The 14,782-nt window shown below is 53.1% G+C and overlaps 5 protein-coding genes across 5 annotated transcripts; 1 reads left to right on the top strand and 4 right to left on the bottom strand.

Annotated features, from left to right (window-relative positions):
• Window positions 1–2,579: 2,579 nt before the first annotated feature.
• On the top strand, window positions 2,580–4,209 carry M406DRAFT_331113 (uncharacterized protein; the record flags this gene model as incomplete). Its single annotated transcript, XM_040920597.1, has 6 exons — window positions 2,580–2,763; window positions 2,857–2,913; window positions 3,032–3,099; window positions 3,257–3,609; window positions 3,668–3,801; window positions 3,896–4,209. 6 exons carry the CDS (start codon window positions 2,580–2,582, stop codon window positions 4,207–4,209), a joined length of 1,110 nt encoding a protein of 369 aa, XP_040775756.1.
• Window positions 4,210–7,494: 3,285 nt separating this feature from the next.
• On the bottom strand, window positions 7,495–8,141 carry M406DRAFT_102467 (uncharacterized protein). The gene has a single exon (XM_040915012.1). It carries the CDS (start codon window positions 7,810–7,812, stop codon window positions 7,558–7,560), a length of 255 nt encoding a protein of 84 aa, XP_040775757.1. The 5' UTR covers window positions 7,813–8,141; the 3' UTR covers window positions 7,495–7,557.
• A 2,278-nt stretch (window positions 8,142–10,419) lies between these two features.
• Window positions 10,420–11,460, bottom strand: M406DRAFT_27960 (uncharacterized protein; the record flags this gene model as incomplete). The annotated part of the gene is made up of 2 exons (XM_040918387.1): window positions 10,420–11,120; window positions 11,307–11,460. Coding segments are annotated over 2 exons (855 nt in total), but the record flags the coding sequence as incomplete, so codon positions are not given.
• Window positions 11,461–12,425: 965 nt separating this feature from the next.
• On the bottom strand, window positions 12,426–13,070 carry M406DRAFT_260586 (uncharacterized protein; the record flags this gene model as incomplete). The annotated part of the gene is made up of 2 exons (XM_040917378.1): window positions 12,426–12,745; window positions 12,836–13,070. 2 exons carry the CDS (start codon window positions 13,068–13,070, stop codon window positions 12,426–12,428), a joined length of 555 nt encoding a protein of 184 aa, XP_040775759.1.
• Window positions 13,071–13,796: 726 nt separating this feature from the next.
• M406DRAFT_107126 (uncharacterized protein) lies at window positions 13,797–14,090 on the bottom strand (the record flags this gene model as incomplete). Its single annotated transcript, XM_040915222.1, has 1 exon — window positions 13,797–14,090. A coding segment is annotated over one exon (294 nt), but the record flags the coding sequence as incomplete, so codon positions are not given.
• Between the last annotated feature and the right edge of the window lie 692 nt (window positions 14,091–14,782).

The raw sequence follows: 14,782 nt of genomic DNA on the forward strand, positions 1-14,782 counted from the left end.
CATCGCTTACTCCGTCAAACTGCAGCGGGCTGGCCTCTTTTTTCCCTTCTCTTTTTTTTCTTTCTTCCTTGACCGGGAAGAGAGAAGACCCGCCTTTGCCTCCCCCCGCCCGATTAGAGTTGCGCCATCCCCCTTGAGGGTGGGACGGGGTGTTGGGCAGTACCCATCACATGGCACATGGTGATGTGAAGGCACCGAGATGAGAAGAAAGTTAGAAGAAGCCCTGCACTGCATGCAGATCAGCAAACGAACGTACGCAAGCTACGTCCGGCACTGGAGGACAGGATGGGATAGTATATAGTATAGCACGGCACATGGTTCTCAATACAGTTTGTTGCTGGTGCTCGGAATCTTCTTAAGGCCACATTGTGTAGGGGTCATTTTCGCAAGTCAGGCCTCCTTGCCCTTCTCCTCTCGGAAACGAGAGATTGCGGAATTCATAACGAGACACGGGAAGGAGGTTGCAGGATAGAGTCAGTCGTCGAACCAGCCGGAGCGGATTGTGGGTAAGTAGCGAGAGCCTATGGGCGCGCGAACGACAAACGGGATATCCACAATTAACTGACCAGGGACAAAGTTACGATCGTCTCCTCCCTCTCCTCCACCCGTCCAAGCATCCCCCTTGTCCTATTGCTTGTCGTCCCTTCGAGTCCTTGGCGCTAGCCCACTGACTTGAATGGCCGTGCTCGTAAAAAAATAAAAAATAATAATAATAAAAAAACCAGATGATCGGTTCGGCGCGGTGCGGGGATAGTCTGATCTGGTATGAAATAGAATTCGAGTATAGTAGTATCCACAGACCCCAAAGACCAAACACGTAACTTGATCAATCCGACGCAAGCAGTGCCGTCTCCCTTACCATAACAGCAACGGTATACGTCTCATCACGAGTCGTGAACTTTATTTTATACTTTCTTCCTTCCTCTCTTCGACATGTGTCATGCAGGGGGTGGCTAGGAACAAGCAAATCCAACACGATACATATGTAGGGACAGCCATGGATCATCTCATCTCGCGAGCCATGAGGACCTGCAGGTTGGTACCAAATAAGGAATACACATACGACGATGGAAGTGCTAAGGAAACTATATTTTGTACACCCATGTCCCATCACAGCCTGGAGGGAGACGAGACAAGGGAAGTACCACTGGTCTGGGCCGGGCGAGGCGCAAATGGAATCAGAGGCCGGGATAGGGTCTCACGAGTGACTGCCTGTTGCTACTCTCACTACAGCATATGTAAGTAACCGGTGAGATGCAAAGCCGTGAGAACCATTGGTTCAGTGTGGGTAATGCGCAATTCTGTCGCATGTTGTCTCGATGGGCCAAGCTTCTCAGGGCTCGGCAATACCTTGGCTGCGTCGTGAGATCAGCAGAAGGACCCTTCTTCGGAGTATTATCTTGTCTTATGGGAAGGGAAGGGTCGAGGGGAGCAGGCTGCATAGGTTTCTGGGTTCCTGCCGTGGCGATGGTATTTCGGGGTGGCATTCCTTGTCTTCTTTCCTCCTTCCTCGTGGGAGCTTCTCTCTTTCCTTCTTTCTCTTCTTCATCCTCCTTCTTCCCTCAGGTCTCAGTCTTCTGAGAGATGCAATCACCACCCCAATCTTTCCTGTCCCCCTTCCCGAACTCACTCGGCATAAGCATCATAACCTGGAGGCTGTGGCAACAACCAGAACGACACCATCAAAAAGATGCAACAACTCGCTCGTCAATGTGACGATGTTTATACTCTGCCGTAAAACCACTACTGTGATATTCGTCGTTGCATTAGCCACGCAGGGCGATGAGATATGCAGGGAAGAGGAGCTGATCATCATGCTGAAGGATCCGAAGGATCCTCTTAGTCTCCAGGATTGGTCGCAAGGGGAATATCAAGTACATAGTATCTCTTGTGTATCTTACCCTGCGGTGAGGGTCCCTTCTGAATAGGGAAATTCTTGGGTCTCGGCCCTTTTGGAGCACCTCATTGTAACTCTTAAAAGGGCCTTGATTACTTTCTTGAGAGTCCTTCCCCATGCCCTGGCAGGCTACGAAAGTCTCATGTAAGACGGTGGATCGAGGTTACAGAGACGGATGGCAGTGGGCTGGGCTTCTTTTTTTTGTTTTTTGTTTTTGATTTTGGAAAGGGGGTCAAGGCCTTTTTTGTTTTTCCGACTGCACGTACCTGAAGACCAGATCTGGCAAGAAATACGTACACATACTGTTGTTTTTCTCTCTCTTTTCTTTACCTATATCCAGACGAGATGCCCCAGACCAGTCCTCAGCCCTAGATCTAGATTGGAAAAGTAAAACCCACCCGTCGCCCCCAGAACCCAGCCTTCATCACCTCACATCACTTCCTCTGGGCTCCATTCTGTGATTGTATCCCACAACGGCGGCTATACCACCACCAACGCTACACAAAACACACACAATTACACATACATACGAACCAACCACAGCCTCGTCCTTACCACAGAAGAGGGAGGAGGAAAGAAAGACTTCCACTATCACTCCGTACCACTCCGTGGTGGCCAGCTAACCTTTGCCGATGCTTTGGGGGCCAAAACAACATTTGAACATATACCAATATCAACAATTATGTCGCAGGTCGGCGTGATACCTCCGCCAGCGGGCGAGACTGCCCACTTCAATGACGGATTCTCAGATCTTCAGGTTGCACTCATCGTCGTGAACTCGGTCACCTACTTCTTCGCCACCGTTTTCATGTTTTTGAGGTTCTACACGTCCGCCTTCATCAACAAGAGGACAGAGCCTGGTGACTGTACGTTTCGACTTCCCCAGAAGAAAATGACCTCGCTCGCCAGCGTCCTGCCCTCTTGATGAACACTCTGCTCACGAGATTTCATTCTTCTAGTTTTTGTATTTGCTTCTTGGGCCATAGGAGCGGCCTCTTTTGGAGAAACTATGTCTGGTAAGTCCATGGCCTCTCACCCCTTTTTTTTTTCCCTCTCTTCCTTTCCCCTCTTGACAGAGCCACCCTGCTCGGTCATATTGACAAGACATATGCTGATATTTATATGTGTGAACAGCAATCCAGTACGGGTACGGACAACACCTTTGGGATGTAACTGCAGAGCAGATTACAGGTTACTATGGAGTAAGTCGCCATGGTCAATTGTTGGACATTTTCCCAAAGGAAAGAGACGAAGAACAAAAAGAAAAGGATGGAAACGGGATTTGAGAAAGAAAAGGGACAAAGAAAAATACCACAAAGAAACATCAGAACTGACCATGTGCTCCGCCCGAACGGATAGAAACTCATCACAATGAGTGTCACCTACTTTTGGTCACCAAGCCTGACCAAGCTAGCCCTCCTGACGCTCTTCTACTCTGTCAACCGGTCCAAGTGGGGGCGTATCTGCACCTGGCTTCTGGCCATCTCCATCTTCGTCTACACCACCGTCTTCACCGTCCTAATCGCGGGCCCGTGTAACCCGCTCGTGCCGGCCAACATCAACTGCGTCAACAATGTCGGTGCTGCCCATGCGGCTCTGAACATCTTGTCGGATCTGATCGTGATCGTGTTACCGGTTCCCCTGATCCACGGACTGCAGATGCCTATTAAGCAAAAGATCACGGTCGGCGTGCTCATGACTCTTGGCTCCTTGTAAGTTGCGGATCCTCCTGTCTTTGGTTGTTTCCATTGTTGACCTGACTTGGGTTAGCTGTGTGGTTGCTTCCATCGTCCGTATCGTCTATGTTACGGCGATCCAAAACGACGTGGACACGACATATGCCGAGGCCAGGGTCGGCGTGTGGTCCTCGGTCGAGGTCAATATCGGCATCATGTGCGTCAGCAGTAAGTGTTGTGCCTTTCCAGCTCCGGGCTCCGGTAAAAAAAAAAAAAAAAAAAAAACATTCTGACAAAAAGAAAACCTTTCTCTCTCTTGTAGTGGCACGTCTCAAGCCCTTCATGCAACGGTACTTCCCCAATTTCCTCTCCCTCGGCAGCTCTCACGGCAACTCCAATTACAAGGGAGCAAGCAGCTACGGGCCCAACACGAGCGGCCGACGGCCGACTTACAATGCATACGAGCTCCACAGCGTGCAGCCGAGCAGCGTGGTCCCGCCCGAGATGATGGCTCCCGAGATGGAGGGCAAGATCCGGATCAAGACCGAGTACTATGTCTCACGGTCCACCCAGGATCAGGATGCAAAGAGCACCGATGCTATCTGGAAAGAGCCATCTCATGGCGAGTGGCATTGAGAACGAGAGAAAGAGAGAAGGGGAATAAAGGGAAAAGGGGAAGACAAAAGGACGTGTGCGTGTCTGTGTGCGTGCTTGCGTTCGTATGTGTCCTGTCCTGGAGATCACCTGCTGTTATGTGCATTCAGAAAATTAAAGAGAAGGGGGGGGGGGGGACGGAAGAAGAAAGGGAGCGAACACAGTAACGTGTATATATATTGAGATCTTGGGTCGAAAAACATGGCATGCGGTGGGTTGCATCAACCCTCTTCAAGCCTGGCGCATTGGTTGAATTGTTTTGCTCATCAACGCCTTTTAGTGCGATATCATCTTCTTGGAACTGTGTGTATAATCTTTTTTAGGTTGATATTTAGGCTATAATGATCCTTAAGCTTCTTCACAAGAACGAAAGGATAAAGAAAGAAGAAGAAAACTAAAATTAAACCTTCTTATCTTGCACAGGCTTGCTTCAGCGCCCGTCTTTGGTGAGAACTGGCGAACCTTGATGAGGATGTCAGAGAAAGGGCTCAGAGATGAAGAAAGCATGTAATGTAGTGCCATTTCTTCAAACCTCTCAACCAAGCTCCCTTCTGAGCGGCGAAGAGCTTTCAAGACCGAGCCGTCTTTACTTTTCATGTCTTTACACCACACATGCATTGTCTCAACATATACAGACGCAGTCATCTCTTGTCATGCGCCCTCCCTCCCGGTCCCTTCTCCCTCCCAAACACACATCAAAGTGTATTCAACCTTAAGGAGAGGGTGGAAAGCAAGAAAAAAAAGAAAGCTCAACGCTATGTGGGAGTGTGTTACATTGGAGCGAGATCCTTTGCAAACAACGACGGACGCCCCCCCCCCCCCCCGGCGGGGAGACAGAAAAGAAGAAAATGGAGACGCGGATCGAGTTACGACGGGCATTTTTTTCCCTCCCCCGGCCCCAGTGTCTCGTGTCTCGGCTTTTGGATGCGTGTGAATCCTTTGATATTGATGAGACGTCGTTGACTTTCGGACATGGCAGGGATGCTGACTCTGGAGAGTTTGAGGCTACCCAGGAGAACCAAAGACCCAATTTTTGCCGTCCAGGGTTCTCTCTTGTGTACGATGTAATGGCACTGATGGATCCCCTCTGGGATCGGAAGGCCCCCATATTATTGTGGTTCTCCGACATCTGATCAGCCTGATGGATGATACAGGGTTGAGGATTGGAAGGGGGAAGAAAAGAGAAAAGTAAATACTGTAGGAGCACGTGAGCAGCTGAAGGTGCCTGCGCTGAGGAGGATTCACCTGGCAGCCTGCTTTAGTCTTTGCTTACTACTGCTTACTAGGACTATCACTACTACTGCTCCAGTCACTACATAGTAGAGTAGTATTCTAGCAAGAGTAGTATTCTAGCAAGAGTAGTATTCTAGCAAGAGTAGTATTCTAGCAAGAGTAGTATTCTAGCAAGAGTAGTATTCTAGCAAGAGTAGTATTCTAGCAAGAGTAGTATTCTAGCAAGAGTAGTATTCTAGCAAGAGTAGTATTCTAGCAAGAGTAGTATTCTAGCAAGAGTAGTATTCTAGCAAGAGTAGTATTCGTCGCGGCAAAGGCACTGCCGAAAGACTATGGCACTACTTATATTATATCCGGAATGAAAGAGAATGGAGACAATTGCGCATGAATGTTATCTACCCGGTCTGGACTTAATGAATGGATGGGGGTAAAAAGGGAAGTGGACTCTCTGGGGCCTGTCTCGAGGTTGCAGTCGAGGTGGTTCTGGCAATTCCAAGGTACGGCGGCACGCACATGGGCAGGTAGGCCGTGTAGAGAAAGTACGCCATTGGATGGAGGAAGTAAGCAAATACATTGTTCCCCCGTAAATGGACTTGACGGAACGTTGTCGAAGTGCAGGCAACCACACCGAGGATCCTGCTTTTGAACTGCGATGGCTATCTTCACCATGAGTTGACACCATGCATGCAGATGCAGCAACCAAGATGCTTCAAAAGAGCTGAAGCGAGTTGTGCAGTGCCGTCACCCCAAGTCCCCATGGCCACCAACGTGCAGGAGCAAGGAAAAGGGGGGAGGTCACATTCGCGCATCTCGCATTCCTATTCCCGCCCGATCCCGAGCTGCGGAATTTATGCAAGAAGGGAGAATTGAGGGTGACTGCCGATAAATGACCAAATCTCATGTCTGTGGTCAAGTAGTCACTCTATACTGGCGATGGCGGATGGAAAAAATCATGAGATTGATCATTGCAGAAGGGGAGGGGGAGTTGTCTGGGGTTTTAGTACTCTTGGTGACATCGTGTAACAGTGAAATGATTGGTCTTGGATGATTCAGTGTTGGGTTAGCACAATAGTACGTATCGAGGTACAGTAAGGCACCTGCCACAAGCCCAGCCTGAAGTGTGCACACCTGGTCCCGGCCCGTCAGAACAGTAAAGAACAGAACAGAACAGAACAAGCCCCTGGCTGGCTTAGCAAGCTACGCTTATCGGGGAAGGGGGCCTGACCAGGCGGCCCCTGGTTGTTTCCAGTGAGGACAAACATCAACCAACCGTTTCGACAAGTTTCAACGCAGGCGCGACTGGGCCGACCTCACCTCACCCTTTCCTTTCCCCCTCGATCAGCCGTAGAGCGATAGAGCGACAAACAGCACAGCAAAGCAGCAAAGCCCCCGATTTTCCTTCCTTTTCTCCACCAACCAAGCTGCCCTTCCACCACAATGAGGATCAACCTTTCGTTGGCAGCGAACAGCACAGCAAGCGGGAGCAAACACCCCCGCCCCTGTCAACTAACCCGTCAGTCAAAGCGCTTCACCACAGCCTCTCATCTCTACGACCTTTGACGCTGTCGAAACGACAATGCCACCCAAGGCTAAGCTGTTCTACCACGTACACGCGCTTGTGGGTGTGGATACGGGCCACCTTGGGCGGTCTGGCATCAACCCAGCCAAATGTTTCAATCTCGCTGTGTCCTATCAGACAAGCCCTCCACCTTCGCTTCATCTCTCGCTTACTCACTAGCTATCTTCTCTCTATCCCGCCTTGGCGCCCTGCCATGCATTGCCCTGCCCTGTGCGCTTGATTATGACTCCCCCCCTACAGCCCATGGCGGCTACGTGCACCCACGGCCAGTCATCTCGACTCGTCCTGACTGTCCTGCCGCCGAGGACATCGTCGTGTCTGCGTATCCGTTGGTCACCGAGGGCCTAGAGATGGGCCACCCCCGGCGGCATTGCTTGCATTTTTTGCGAACCCCTCCCCCATTCGGTTGGGTCGAGAACCTGTCGAACACAGTGGATATGACATGGTCGTACCGGCGGCCAGTCTTCTGAAGTCACCACAGAGGCGCTTCAAGACATGTAACGCCCAATGCGAGGACGTCATCCATGTGAGGTGAGGTGAGGTGAGGTGAGGTGGTCTTTCTTTCGCGCCCAGCTTTGATTCATTCGACCTTGCTGGCTGTTGTATTTTCCTTTTCTTTCTCCGCTTTGTTTCTCTTTCTCTTTTGTCCTGTGTTTTCTCTTCCTCCTTTCTCTCACATTTCTTCCTTCCGTCTTGTAATCCCACGACAAGCTACCATTGTCCATCGTCTTTCTCTCTTGTGGACGTGTACACCCAGATCGGGACAACCCCATTGTCGATCATACCTTTTATACCTGTGACTGACTGCCAAAGAAGAAAAGACTGTGGCCTGGTCGCTACCTGCCTTCTTTTCTTGTCAGACGCATACACTATTTGTTTAATCTAATTATTGAAACTTCCATCTGTCTCCTGGAGAGACGAGACTCGAGAGAAAGAGAAGACGCGACCATCCGGAAGAGCCTTCCACTCCGCCTCACACAACAGAGCGCACAAAACCCTACTTCCCGGCTACACGCCGGCCTTTGAGCTACCTTGGAGCACACAAACACACGACATACCACAACATTCAAGCAACACTAGCACAAACCACACAAGCCAGGATGAGAACGAGAAGGATATCGATCAAGAGGCAAACGGGAAGCCTCTTGCCGCCCAGAGCGTCGGCGGTACTCATGGTCCTCCTCACCATACCATCTCTCGCATCAACCTTCACCATCCGTAATCCTCTCCTACCAAGATCACAAGTAACAACAGCATCATCATCACTACGATCAGAAGACCTTCTCGCTCGCGACTCATCATGCGGCGACTCCTCCTACGTCCAGTGTGGCTCCGATTTTCCTTCGGATTTCTGCTGCCCTTCGACATCGACATGCATGTCACTTGCCGGCGGCACTACCGCACTGTGCTGTCCCATTGGCGGCAACTGCACGCAGATCGAGACCATCCCCTGTGAGCTCTCCCTCGAGGACAAGAGCCAGCACCCTGCCGCCGTGGTCATGACCACGGCCCTGACGGGCACCCTGGAGACGTGCGGCGACAAGTGCTGCCCCTTTGGCTACTCGTGCACCACCGACGATGTCTGTGAGGAGGATGCGGACCAGAGCGTTAAGCCAAGCACGAGCTCGGTTGCATCCTCTGCGGCGGCCACGGCAAGCAGCGGCTCGCAGAGCTCGAGCGGTGCCAGTGCCACCGTGACTGCGGCCGTCAGCCCGGCGACGGTAGCCTCAGGCTCATCCGTCACGGGCTCGTCAACAGCCTCAGCGGCGGCCGCTGACTCGTCCTCCACCTCGGGCAGCAGTGACTCGAGCCCTGAGGACTCCTCCAGCAGCCGTGACTCGTCGGCGCACGCCGGTGTCGTGGCAGGTGGTGTGATTGGCGGCATCGCCGCGGCCGTGTGCCTGGGCCTGGTCATCATGTTCTTCGTCAAGAGGGAGATGAAGCGCAAGCAGCAGAGCGAGAAGACCCCCGATGACGCGAGCACGGACGCCTTTGGCAATGTCATGGCTCACCCGGTCACGAGGGGCGGCTCGACGCGCGCTCCCATCTCTAAGCCCATCCTCCACGACGACGGTACGCTACGCAGCGACTTCAGCCGCAAGATCACTCCACACTCTCTTTCCCTTGATGGTGGTGCCGATGAGGCTGAAGGCAGTGGTGCAGGCCTGGGTCTGCACCACGACTACTACGGCGGTGCTGCTGGGCTAGACAGGAGCCCGAATGCGCGGAACTCGAGCAGCGATGGCGGCTGGACCGACGAGGTGAACGAGGACGAACGCGACGCGGTAGGCGAGATGCGTGAGATGCCCCGGTCCCCACCGGGCCCCCGAGCCCGCGCCGCGAGCTCGTTATACGGGGAGCTCTACCGCGACACGACCCGGGGTTCCGAGTTCCAGGGTCCGCTGCGGATGCCGTCTGCTCGGGCCTACGGAGGCTTCGAGCCCACAGGCGCCGCCATGAACAACCACGTAAGCGAGTACGGTGGTGGATCAGGCGGTACGGGTCGAAGCTCGCCGAATGCCGCGTACATTAATGTGTTCGCCGACGAGAACGCGCTGTCGCCCCATAGCCTGGGGCCGCCAGGGCGTTTCGGCGAGGGACAGCCCGGTGATCGGGAGACGAGATTTTCGGACTTTGGAAGACAGATATAATGATGAGATTATGAGGAAAGAGGGGCAGGAGGGGTGAGGTGGGCTGAGCTAATATTGGTGCATGATCATGTGGCGTTTCCTCTTTTTCCAAGGAGTGGTGATTTTACACACAACACAGAGATACCTCCAGCTTGGGTTTTTCAGGGGAGGGGTTTTTACAACACGACTATTACTACTCCCCATTCTTATGGTATGATTGAGTCACAACCACAAAAAAAGTACTTTCAATTCTTGCATTTTTGATGGACATCATCGGGTCTTTTCCGTAATTGCAGTGGTGAGGGTGATGGATAGATGCACATGATTTCTTTTCTCTTCGTCTTTTCCTTTCCATCTTGGCTTTGACTGGGCCAGACCAACAGAAAATATGTATCCAATGCGTTCATGGGCATCCATAATTCATTTTTATCTATGATTTTCTTCCTCGGATCAATCACTTTATACACATCTACGCCATGCAGATGTAGATAACTAGATGCTCCCCGGTTTTGGTTGGTTTTTTCTCTCTCTTGTGAACAATTCCGAAAGCCTTTGGATATATTATACATCCCTATCCACCCCAAGCCAACCTGCTGGCCGCCTGCTTCCGTCTTCCCTCTTATTTAATGATTTTCTGATTTTAACATTGTTCTCTCTCTCTCTCTCTCTTCCCCGCTCTTCTTTTCATGCCGCCCTCGCGGCCGATTGCGAAAACAGCACCGGTTCCGCCGTCATCGACTTATCGCCGACCAGGCTCGCCCTCTCAGCGACCTTGCCCCAGTTGATGATATCCCACCACGCGGTCAGGTAGGCCAGCTTACCGCCGACGTCCCAGTCGTACAGCCAGGCGTGCTCCCAGGTGCTGACGCACAGCACGGGGACGAGGCTGGCGCCGCCGGGGTTCTTGGCGCTCTCCTTGTTGAGGATACTGCCACCACCACCACCACCAGCAGCAGCAGCAGCAGCGCTTCCGTGCAAGGGAGCGCGGCCCTGGCCTATGTTCTGCATGTCAAAGTAGTGCCTGATGGTCTCGCCGGCGCTGTCGGTGATGCCGCCGTGGGCGTTCATGTCGGTGCCCTGCTTGCGCCAGTGGGCGGCCGGGTACGGGGAGCCGGCGAGGTAGGTGGACAGGACGCGGAAGGGGAACCGCTGGGCGCTGTGGCCGTCGGTGGCGCGGACGAGCCAGACGAAGCCCGGGCCGAACATGGCGTTGGCGGTCAGGACGAGCTCGCGCTGGAGGGTCTCGAGGCTGCCGAAGGAGGCCTCGAGCTCCGTCTTGAGGGCGCTGGGCATGTACTCGGCGGGGTCCTTGCCGCCCTGCGGGGCGAGGCCGTCGAAGAAGAAGTGGTTGTTGTGCGCCATGGAGGCGTAGTTGAAGATGGCGGCGAGCTCGGGCTCGCGGGACGTCATGATGGCTACGTCTTTGACCTCGATGCCTTCGTACTTGGTCCCTGGAAAAGAACAGAAAATTAAGGTCACGTATGTCAGTGGGGACTGTTTGTGATGCGTGTTGTGTATTTATCTGTGTTCACAAGCAAAAGAGAGGGGAAAGAGAGAGGAAGGGCAGGCCGCCGCCGCCACCATCACCACACACACACACACACATACACACACAGACGAGAATAAAGATGACATACCTTCCGTCAATCTGTTCAGTTCATCCAAACACCAAGATTGGTATTTGGTGTACGCAACCTCGAACCCGCCCGTGGAATACAGACCCGCCACACCCTCCGTGGCAAAGACATCGTGCAGCTTGGGCGCGACATGCTTGCATCTCGACGGTGTCGCGTGTATTGATCTTCTCCATTGTGCGGCCAAGGGCGAAGACGAGACGGGCGAGGAGCTGTGGGGAGGAGGAGGGGTGGTGGTCGTTGTCGTCGAGGAGGACAGACAGGGCCTGGAGAGGAGGCCTGTTGCCCTCCTTGGTATCCGTAATCTGGGCTTGAACATGACCTTTTTTGGGAGGGGGAGGGGGAGAGGTTGTGCGTTTGTGGGTGGGTCGGTAGGTGTCGGATGTCTGTGGTGGTGGTGAGAGGGGAGAGCAATAGTTTCTCCTCTGCTGTCTTTTGGGGACGAATCGCGCGTCTTCGTGACGATGGCAGCTCTCGAACTTTTTTGGCGGTGGCGCACGGACCACCTACCTGAGAGCTTCGATCCCTGTTGGACTCTACAGTACCTGAGTACTAACTGTAAATCATAGTATGAATTGCTCAAAAAAATGTACGAAGACATGATAGTACAGGTACACAGTTTCAAAACCCACGCGCAGCACAAGTGCCTAGTACTGACACAGTTAATGATCGAATGATGCTATCCATTTTTGAATTCGTCAGGAAATTTTATATAGATAACGCCAGTGCTATGCTTTCTCTTTATACCCCAAACGCCGCTTGCTGCTGAACAGTAAAACCAAACTCGAAATCATGGACCCTGCCCACCTCGCCCTTGAACTTGGATCTCCTCGAAGCTATTATGTATTCTTAAATTTTTTTTCTTTCCCTTTTCTCTTTCCTTTGAAGATATAACACAAGAAGAAGAAAAATAGAGAAAAATGTAAACAAACAAGGTAGAAATCATCTCGTAGACCTCATAAGGATGAACCTCTCCTTATCAGCTACTGCTCCCAGCAGGTTGCACAAGGAGGACCACAACACTAATCAAGACCCAAGTCAAGCCAGTCAGTCAATCATTCTATCAAACTCTCCACGACAAGACTCCAAAGGAACAGAAAGAAAAGAAGAAGAAAAACCGACTTACAGAGATACAATCATCAAACCTAGCGCGACCAGAGACACCAGGATCACCGTGCCCCTGCTGGCGGGGAACTTGCCCTTGATAATCCACTGCTGCGCCTGGAAGTACCTGTGATAGCCCAGGAACAGCATTAGTATGCTGATGCCCAAGAAGATACCCCCCAGCGGCTTGCCGAGGTGTCGGAGCGTGTGGGCGTTTGCGCTGTCGGAGGTGCCCTGCTCAACCTCGAGGGACGTGTTGAGTCGGAAGAGCTGCGTGATGGCGACCCCTATAGAGGCAAAGGACAGGGACGTCCTCAGCCAGGCGAGGAATGTCCGTTCTGGGGGTTTTCGATTCCAATCAGTTCCTTTCTCCCAACACACATAACAACACCAACAATCCAGCCAGCAGGTTTTGGGGTAGTACCAACCTAGGGCCAGGTGATCCCTCGCGACGGAGCCCTTGTTCTCCAGCTCGATCGAGCCAAACTTGGCCAGCTGCGTCTTCCACCAGGCCTCCGCCTCTTTGTTCCGCTCCTCGTGCTGATCCCCGGTTCCCTCTTCAGGCACCTCGTCCGTGGTGCCCCTCGTCCGCCCATTGCTGATGCTGCTCCTCGACAATGAGGCCCCGGTTTTCCTCGCCCGCGTGCTAACACCTCCGTCCATGGGCGCCATACTCTGGTAGTTCATAACCGGGGGCGTGCTGTGGTTATTGTGGTTGTAGTTGTTGCTGTTTTGGCCGCTCGAGACAATCCCCGTCGTCTCGTTTGGCTCCTCCGCCTGCGGGTCCAGACTCCCGTCCAGGTCTGGATCACGGAAGAAGGGCGACCGACCCATTGGCGACCTGCCCATTGGCGACGTGCCGCTGCCGCTCCATTGATAGAATGGGCTCCTGAACGCAACAGGCGGGCTCTGGCCGGGGCTCATGCTCTCGGCGCGCTGTCTACCAAGCTGTGGTGCGGCGAGTTGTTCGTCAGCAGCCATTGGAGCTCGTATGGTTGTTGGGGTTGGGGAGAAAGGGGAGGGGGGGGGGGGCCTTTGAGCACAACAGGAAAGAGAGGGAGTGGAGAGAAGGAGTCGGAGAAGTACAAGTACAAGTATACTGAAGAAGAAGAATGAGGAGGAGGACAATGTTGCGTGGTGGGCAACGGAGGATTTAACAGAAGAGGCGGGTCATTCATGCGGACACTAGAGGGCCTGGCACCTTGGCGCGGGTCATGAGACGGTTGCCGTAGGTTTGGTAGCGTATGTGATGGGGAAGAGAGGGGTCTTGGAAGCCCGACGGCCCAAAACTTTGTGGGCCAGCAGACAACGGTGATATAAGTAGCAGTGACAGTAAGTAATAGTGGTGGTGATAGGAGAGTAGTAGTAGAATGATAGTGACAATAGTACCTCTAGTATACCGTCCAGCCTCTCCTGGGCGGTAAGACGCCGTGGCAGCCTCGCGCCCGTGACGTTGTGTTTATTAGCCCCACTGCTGGTTCTCCGCAGCTGCAGCGTCGGCTGTGTCGAGCTCGTGAAAGGAGGAGGACGAGGAGGGCTGCCGGCGGTGTTCGTCGCGAGAACCGGGTCGGAAGTTGACGTCAGAGACGGGCCCGGCGGTTGTGCAGTAGCAGTAGTAGCAGCAGCAGACGTTGACCACGACGACGACAGCGACTGTTCGCCTTGTTGTCCTGCACCGGCCATGGTAGCTTTTGCGCCTTTCGGACGAGGGGGAGGGGGGCCTAGGTCAAAGGGTCCAGAGCAACTTTTTTGATGGGTTTGGTTGCAAGGGCCACAGGGGCCAAGCAAAGACAAATTCTGGCGTGGTCAAGGAACAACCCTGAGAGTTCCCCTCTCCTCCCCTGCGCCGGACGGGAAGCGAAGTCACACACACGAAAAAGTGAGTATGAGCGAGAGGGGTTCAGGAAGACACGAGAGAAAAGACAGAGAGACCTGCCCAGTCGGGACTCGATGAGCACTGCTGCGCTAGACCCACGCACAGCAGGATGTCAAGAGGCAAAGATCTTCAGCGATCCGATCGTCCAGCAGAGACTCGATATCGTTTGCTCACACACAGTCTCTTTCAAAAACGGCGAAGCGAGGGGCGAGGCGAGGCGAGAGATGACCGTGATGGGGTGTTGCGTGCAGCATCCGAGAATCCACTTTGGCTGGCTCCCCGTTTTATCTGTGCTCTTTTCTCTCCGTCTCTGCGCTGACCTGTCACTGCCTGTGTGTGTGTGTGTGTGTGTGTGTGTGTGTGTGTGTGTGTTGTTAAGGTTTACTATGAAGTGCTAGTGCTCAAGTGGGTAGGGGTCCGATGTCGTCTATATGGACTACAGTACTGCAGTCTTCGGTCAGCAAGTGGGCCCTTCTTGAGTGGCAGCAGTGACCTGAGT

This window comes from Cryphonectria parasitica (genome assembly GCF_011745365.1).
Source record: "Cryphonectria parasitica EP155 unplaced genomic scaffold M406scaffold_5, whole genome shotgun sequence".
Lineage (NCBI taxonomy): Eukaryota > Fungi > Ascomycota > Sordariomycetes > Diaporthales > Cryphonectriaceae > Cryphonectria > Cryphonectria parasitica.